The 8,597-nt window shown below is 46.9% G+C and overlaps 1 protein-coding gene across 3 annotated transcripts in view; it reads right to left on the bottom strand.

Annotated features, from left to right (window-relative positions):
* Positions 1 to 8,365, bottom strand: part of PSKH1 (protein serine kinase H1) — a 29,921-nt gene extending 21,556 nt beyond the window's left edge. The window contains exons 1-2 of one of the 3 annotated variants that reach the window (XM_065848141.2): positions 8,306 to 8,365; positions 5,349 to 6,924 (exon numbers count right to left, since the gene is read on the bottom strand). In XM_065848141.2, coding sequence (XP_065704213.1) covers positions 5,349 to 6,293 — 945 coding nt within the window. In that variant the 5' untranslated portion in view covers positions 6,294 to 6,924; positions 8,306 to 8,365. Of the gene's footprint in view, positions 1 to 5,348; positions 6,925 to 7,803; positions 8,053 to 8,305 lie in introns of those variants that run through there. The other 2 variants (XM_065848142.2, XM_071814262.1) reach the window with 2 other exon arrangements.
* Positions 8,366 to 8,597: the final 232 nt, after the last annotated feature.

Below are 8,597 nucleotides of genomic sequence, written 5' to 3' on the forward strand. Positions count from 1 at the left end.
CAGGCACAGAGCAAAGGGAGAACTTCCAGAGGAAGGTGGTGGCTTTGCACGGAGCACCTCTGAGAGCACAGGGCAGCACAGGGTACCACACTAAGGTGACCCTGCCGTCACCCTTGCGCATCTGCCAATGGAAGCAACAGGGAAAACAGAACCTTGGGATGCCGTTGGGAGTACAAAGAAAGTAAGTAAGCAGAACTCTAAACAGCAACACTAACTAGCGAGGGGAGCTGTCAAAGAATGAAACCACCATGTTAAGGACACCAGGCAGAAGCCAGCCAGGTAGGACGACTAGGTCGGTTCTGCATTTATGCTTCAAATTCGAATGAGTCACTGAACAGAGACAGGCAAAGTCACAAGCAGAATGCAATTCACAACACATTTTCCTTTATAGATGTATAATGTCAAGACAGACTCATTTCTCCCAAGGACAAAAATAAAAAAAATAGCAACACAACAAACTGTTCTGCAGGAGAAAGGGAATTTTAAACTGATTTTATCATCTGCAAAATGCACTTTTTATTACCACTCAGTCTGTATACCCTGCCTGCTTTTTCACCTACCTACAGGGGAACTCTAGCACTGGGTTGTGACTAAAGAATTCAAGAACATCTCTGTCTAATAGCAAATGTTTACCCTCCTCACTTTTTACATGTCAAACCTTTTCAAAGGAGTATTATACAGCAACTGAAATTAGCCCGTGGGAGTTGATAAGCCTTGGGATTGATTTCTGATTCTCATGCTCCATTACAATAACACTGTCGCCAAAGCACAACTCAAAAGCACACGAGACATGCAGTACCTGCTCCATCAGTGTCCAACTGGATGGCTGAACACCCCCAGGTGTCCCAGATGCTGCACACACAACCTGGGAGCACTGTCTGCTCTGCAGGTTGCCTAATATTCAGCTCAAGAACTCTTGGGAGTGGATGAAGCTCCCAACTGAGGGATGAAATGAGAGAAGGAAAGATCAGCACCCCAAACAGGGCTGAAAGTTACTGGACCAAAGATCCAGCCAGGCCAGTGTGGTGCCCCCAACATGAGCCAAGAGCAGATACAGAGGGAAAGGCCAAGAAAACAGTCCCTATGTTACAATTAACACCCTCCATGCTCTCAAGCCTCAAAAATGTGTGGATTAGAGATCTCTTTTGCCACACTTGTGACTTTTCAATGTCATTCTCTCCAGTGATTTGCCCTCTATGAATTTGTCCAGTTGCTCTTTGAACTCAGGCAAACTTCTAAGGTCCACAGCAGCCTGCATCCAGGAGGTTCACAGCTCTTGTTTTCACCATCTGAAGGACTCAGTATGATCAGAGATCATGCAGCTTCATTAGCAAACTTTGCCTTGATCACTTTCGGGCAGAAGGGAACAGATCCTTCAGACCTCACTGTTTTTTCCTTCCTCATGGAACTCACTTTGTATTTCAATTTTATGCTTACCTTCAGCAAATTGCTGATCCATGCAAAGCCCACAATCACATTAGAGCTGCAAAATTCCTTCTAGAGCCTTTGGTGAGGAACTTTATTAAACACTACTGGAAAATCTAAGCAAGCCACACAAAACCAGATCATCTCTCCAGATGGCTGCTGAGACCCTTGCAGAGCTCTTACAGAACTGCAGTGCCCAACTTCCTCCATATGTCAAACATGTCTCTCCTTAAGTCACATTGATTAACAAGCTTTGTGGTTTTAAGCTGATTAAGAGATGTTCCCACACCGGCACCCACCAGCGTCACCCACAGTGAACAGAGCAGAAAAAGCTGATTCAGTTTTATGACCAGGAAAACAGACCACAATGTGAAAATATTTGCCCAGATCAGGTATCAAAACCAGAACAACCCCTAGCTCACTTTCCCAATTTATCCACATTTATTATCTTTCACTTCCAGCAAATGTCCCAGGTGTGTAAAGCAACATAAAAGTACCAGTATTCAAGAGAAGGACAAGCTTTGAAACAGAACCAGAGCAAGCCTGTCTTAGCAGGGTAACGATGCTCCAATATTCGCTTCTGCACTTTCAAATTCAAAGGATACTGTGAATGGAATTCCAGCTTTATTCCTCAAACAACTTTTCAACCTACAAAGAGACACCCAGAAATCAGTTTTATCCCAAAGATTTTAATTAAAATATTGCCAAATATTCTTTTTATTGAGTCGTAACAAACCAAGGGAAAGAGTGACTTGTAGCCAGCTACATCAAATGCAGCCTCAATAGCCCGCATAAGCCATACTCAGAGATGCTTAGAAAAAAGCATGCCAGGTTACAAAGCCGGCTTTTCTTCGTTCCTCACCCTACCCATTATGCCGAGTAGATCAGAAAGTACAGAGGAGATACAAGAGGTAATCAGAGCAGTGACGTCAGCAGTCCCTGAATTAGCTATTATGGGAGACCTCTCCTATCGATCTGCTAATGGCCTCTTCAAACAGACCTCACACTCCAGGAGCAGGAGAGCGGCGGTAAGAGCGTCCCAGTCAGAAAAGCAATTACATTAGCTGGACATGAGCTCACTTGTTTTTTCAAGAAGATGGAGCTACTTCTCAGGTCAGCGTGCATCTTGGCTTTTATTCCTCTCTCAATAGAGCTTTGTCCTCTCTGACCAGGTTTTGGGGCCAGACCTTTCAAAAAGCGGGACTCAGCGCTGATTCTCGGCAAACTCACGGCACTGCCACTGTGTGACACAGCACAGCAACATGGTTTGGAGGATGGTCCTCTCCTTTCCTACCGAAACTTGTCTGAGCTGCCCAGCTCAAGTTGCCAGCTCTTGGCACTTTACTTCACAGGCTTCTTTTAACATTTCTTCTGCCATTTCAGATCTTCAAAGTCCACATTGCAGAAAAGCAGTCGTTCCTGTGAAATCTCTGCTCCTGCATCTGAGATAGACACTTTGTGCAGCGGTGTCATGTATTCTGCCCATTCTTGTTCCTAATAAACCAGGACTTATGGCTCCTACCATTTTCATTGGTCGGACAAACTTATCAACAGCCTCGTTTCTGACATCTTCCCTCTTCTTCGAGTGTAAAACAAAAAAAGAACAGCAATTTTCTGTGAACACTGGAAATTTGGAAGCATTTTTAAGTCCAGAAGATGGCTTTATGAAAGTTGGCAAGATTGTGGGAAACATGCCAGGCACCTCTAAATCTCTGAATCTCATTGTTTCCACCAAGAATTTATTCACAAAGTGAGCAGCCTGTTAATGCACCTCCTGCCAATATCTGACTACAGTCAAACTCGTCTGCAGTCTAGGGGCATAGGCTTAATTACACCAGTAAATTAAAGCATCTGTTTTCCCTGGCTCTGGAAAAAGACAAATCATCTGGGCAAAAGATGCAGGCTACTGGCTGACGCAGATTTGCTTTCCAAGCAATAAAACATCTACAGCTTTCCAAAACAACCACTCATGTCACACATTGTATCCCTAACAGGCTCCTGAACTAGGAAATTTGTGTACGTGAAATGCTTCAGGCTTGTGCAGTGTCACTTTCAAAATATAAAATCTAATGCTTTCTGTGTGGCATATGTGCTACCGTTGGGGACACAACCTACAAGCATCCAGTGGCCCTAGCTGCTATGAAGCCACAAAATTTCTCAAAATAATTCAGTTCTGGCACAAGGACCAGAAGACATCAAATTAAATTATCCCAGAGAACACTGCCTTTTCATATAAGAAAAATAATCTAATGTATCCACTGCCTGTGGTAAACTAAGGTAAACTAAGCAACCAGGGCTTTGCCTTTCAGTGTGACCCTGCAGATATTGCATGTTGCTGGTAATTAATCTATTTCTGCATTAGGAAAACCCAATTGCATTCTTAAAACTCTGCAACTGGTTAATAAATCACATTAACACAGCAAGTTAACAAAAACAGCAGAGGCTGCCAAAGTCAGCTGAAGCTCAGAGTTCAAGGTAGCAGCTGATAAAACACTTCTAGCAGGAAACTGCTCAAGCACCGCAGGTTCTGAAGGCAGTAACGCTTGGTCTGGAAAGAGCCAAATTTGGGGGTTTATGACTTCTGAGTTTTGTGTCTCCTCTGCATAACAGAGACTGACAAGTGGTCATGGGAAGAAACAACAACACTCACTAAGGAGTCAAATGTGGGCTCTCCTCTGTGGCCTCCTATACAAATGCAATTATTCCTCAGTTCCATTTAACTTGGATATTCCAACCATTAACACAAGCTGGCCTGACGACTTTAAAGTATAAAAGATGTACCGACACCTCTGAAAATCCTTCAGAGAGTGATTTTTTTTTTAAATACAATCTTAAGCAGCCTAATATGTTTAAATACTTAACATTTTATACTCCTTCCATTCATTATTAAAATGCCAACGTACCTGTCACATCTAAAAACGTAACAATTATTAATTTATTCAGGTTTTTTGACAGTTATATTACTGTTGTTTCAGAATCATAAACTTAGCCATTCATTAACACTCTCCCAGTGGGCTTCATCTTGCAAAGTCATGGCATTCAGTAATCTAGACCTCTCCTCTCTTATTAAAGAAGAAGAGGTTATAAAACCTTCATTTTTTAATATTTTCAGTGAGGGATACAAGCAGAAAACACAACTTGCAAATATGGATAACCCCACTTTCTATTAGCGTGATTCTCAGTGAGGTTATGCCGACACTCTGCAGCTGTGCTAGTAACTCAGATCTCCCACCGTGACCAGAAGCAAAGCAGCAGGAGCTGTGCCAGCCTGGCACTCAACATTCTGCAGAGCGACGGGGCTCTGGCAGGGTAGGGGTACCCATCTTCCGCCTAAAATCTACTCAAGGTTCCTCTTCCCGGAGTTACCTAAGAAAATTATCCCTCAACCCTCAATTTTGTTATACTAAGCTCAAGAGACAACACAGGTCAATTCCAGAAATGCCCACGTTTCCAGATCTAAGACGTAAGTGTCCCTTTGTCTGCTATAACCTTGTCTTTCAGCAGAGGTGTTTTTCAGACTACACTTGGATTTGTACCAGAAATCAGAGTAGATACGTACACACTACACTTCAAACACTTGCCCTACCACAAGTTTCAACAGTGAAGCGTCAAACCACAGTTCACCACGGCTGATGTCTCCCTGGGTTGATACCCAGAAGCATCCCAGTTCTACAGGAAGAGATCTCTTCTTTCTTCACACACACATTTTTTAAAGGAGTTCACTATGCTGCACTGGAAGCAGTTTTGGAAAGTAGACAGAAAACAGGAAAGGATTTTAAAACCCAGAATCACAGATATTCTTTTTTTAACCCTGGTAAAGTTACCACCTGGTACAGGACAGGCAGCTTCTGGTCATCACAAAGACACGCCTGGGTAGAGCTGCTTCTTTGCCTTCCCCTCACCATACCCTTCATCGTACTCACCTCGCCTGAGTAACTGTATTTTCCTTTCAGGATCTGCCGATACAAGCGTGTGCGGTTGTCATCTTCAAAGGGCATAGTGCCGCTAAGGAGAATGTACGAGATCACACCCAGCGCCCACATGTCCACAGAGTTCGTGTACGGCTTTCTGACCAGGATCTCGGGAGCAATGTACTCTGGGGTCCCACATGTGGTTTTCATCAGGCAGTCGTCCCCCTTCTTCCGAGCACTGGCCAGCCCAAAGTCTGTAATCATGATTTTGGAATCTGTTCCTGGGTGATAGTACAGTAGATTCTCTGGTTTTAAGTCCCGGTGCGTGATACCCAATGTATGCAAGTACCTCACACCATCCAACACCATCTGCAGCACACGTGTAGCATCTCTCTCAGTAAAGGAACCTTTAGCGATGATTCTATCAAACAGTTCTCCTCCTGTTGCTAATTCCATCACCATGTACACACGGTCCTGGGTCTCAAACACCTCAATAAGCTGGATGATATTGGTGTGACGAACGCGCCGTAGCACACTGAGCTCTGACTCGCACACTTCCCTCCCCTCCCGGTATTTGGTCTCTATCATCTTGATTGCGTAGGGCTGCTTGGTGGCCTTGTGTTCTACCCGCACAACGCGGCTAAAACTCCCTCGCCCAATCAGAGCTTTAATGTCGTACTTGGCCGTCACTCTGGGGTCAAATTTGGCGCGGTACTTAGCCACTTTGTTTTTGCGGGGTTCAGGCTGGTCCACGTGGGCAGGCAGGTGGTTCCCAGGACAGGGGTTTGCGTGATGCAGAGGTGAGGGAGAGCCAGCTTTGATGATAGTCCCACAGTCATCTTTGATGAAATGCTTATATATGTCATTGTGGCCTGTGTAAGGTTCCACTTTTTTGACCAGGTCCAGCTGCACATCTTTGGGGGGCTCGGGAAGCACCTTGCTTGTCCCACAGCCCATCACTGACTGGTGTTAATTCCCTGTCAAGGCATTTTCCCAGGGCAGCATCAGCAACAACCACGTCCCTAAGAAATCAAGGTGGGCTTTGACATCTTTTAACGTCCTGACTCTGCCTTGCTTTCTTTCGCATCTTCAGGTACCAAGAAGCACTTCTCTTTTTTCCACATGGAGCTGGGTGTACAAAGTGGAATTCCCACCAGCTGCTCCAGACTAGAGCAAAGGGAGCTCTTGCTCCTCACACTGTATTCCAGCAGAACCAAATTAGCTGCACTTCACCGAGTCTTTAGGTGCTGATTAAAATAATAAGGTTGGCGAGGAGACAGAGGAACTGTCTATACATGCTCTAGCAGCCAGGCAAGCAGTTTTAGGTTTCTACTCTTTGACTCAGAGCCCATCGATATGGTGCCTGAGCGTCCATAGAAGGCTACAGAAAAGCCATTCGAGCTGAAACGTAATCATACACGTTACCATCACCAAGCATATCTTCACTCATTCACTACCTCTCCAAGCAACTGTTCAGCACTAACAGCAGAAACAGAACCTTGGCTGGTCTTCCATCAGGAGAACGATGTGGAGAAACAAGAAATGTTTCAGACGGACACCTGCAAGAAGTTTAGACTCTACATCCAACCTGGAAAGAAAACAAGACCCAAGTTGAGATTCAATTTCAAAATCAGACATCAGTAAAGTAACTTCTCAGCTAAAACCTCCTGGTAGTACCATGAAGACAAGCACACAAACCATGCACAAACCTGCTTAAACAAGGGACATACTTATACGAGGGTACGAACAGTAGAACTGAAAAACAACTTCATAGAAAGCTTAACTGACATTTGAATTTCACCAAGGGCTGTTCTGTAATTAGGTGTTCATTCACACAGAAACACCATGCCAAAACCAACCAAACAAACCCATAGTTATTCCTGTATTCATGCCTCACACGGACAGTTTTTGCCAGCGTTATTGTACCTTAAAGCATACTAGGTTAACAGATAAATGGAATGAGAGTATCCACAAACAATAATTTATTAGAGTAATTCCACACAAGGAGAACCACTTGTGTTAAAGGTCCCACCCATACACAAAGCCTGAACGGCAGTGATGAGAAGTAACATTGGGTTTATGCTTCAACACCTGCCCACTGGATGTTGTATCCCATGGTTCTGCAGGGAACACCTCAGCTCTGCTGATCCAGAAGCATCCTCCATCTGTACAAAAACATCAGGCCCTGAAGAGCTTCACACTTGAGGGTGTCTAGAGGCCACGTGACTAATCCACCCTAGGCCTAGCAGGCCCTTCACCACCAATTAAACATCTCACGACTCGAAAATACTTAATTTCACTTTTCTATGATATGCCAGTAGGGAAATTTGAAGATATCAGCATAAGAAATACTCACACATGGCAACCTTCAGATCACACCTACGCCAACACAGCATAATGGGGAAAAGAGGCCTGAAGGCACCATCTCTTTAGTTTTATTAATAAAGTTTAAAGTTCATCTTATCACCTGACATACACCTGGTATTGACGGGCAGTGAAAGCCTTTGGGTGGTTTCTAAGGAGAGCCCCGGGGCTCGGGCTGCTGCCGCACTCCAGGTCGCTGTGCCAGAGCCGGGAACAGGCCAGAATCGGTGGAACCAACCGGGGCTTCCAAAACTTTTCATCACCCGGCCCGAAACAGCCGGCTTTCCCCTCAGGGAAAGGCCCGAGGGCCGGGCCGGTGCCGACAGCTCGTCCCGCGGTCAGGGAAACACCGCACCCCAGCGGAACGAGCCCGGCGAAGGGCCGCTTCGGGCCGCGGCCAGGGTCCCCTCCCCGGCCCGCCCGTACCCGCGGCCCAGCGGCCCGGGCAGTAGCGGGGCTGTGACTCCGGGGCCCGCCGCGCCTCCCAGGCCACAGGGCTGCCGAGCCGGGGAGCCGAGCTGCCAACGGCCCGGGAGAGAGTGAGGAGAAGGAGGGAGGGAAGCGCTGCCCCCAGCCCGGAGCAGAGCGGTCAGCCCCGCACTCACCTGGGCCCACTCCGGCCCGCAGCTCGGCACCGCCTCCTGACGTCATCCCTGAGCGCCGGGGAGGGGGAGGGGTGGGTCTGGGGAACCGCGGCCGGCGATTGGCGGAGGTGGCGGTGGGCGGGGCGAGGAGGGGGCGCGGTTCTACCGTCCCGCGCTCTACCGCCCCCTGCTGGGGCCGCCGGGAACTCCCCGCCCGGGCCCGCCCCTCCCCGCCCCCGGGACCCCAGTTGGCCCCACGGGCCCCCAGACCCCCCGGGCCCCGGTGTAGGAAACAGTCATCTTGCCAATATAA

Source organism: Patagioenas fasciata, chromosome 13, assembly GCF_037038585.1.
Source record: "Patagioenas fasciata isolate bPatFas1 chromosome 13, bPatFas1.hap1, whole genome shotgun sequence".
NCBI classification, from domain to species: Eukaryota; Metazoa; Chordata; class Aves; order Columbiformes; family Columbidae; genus Patagioenas; species Patagioenas fasciata.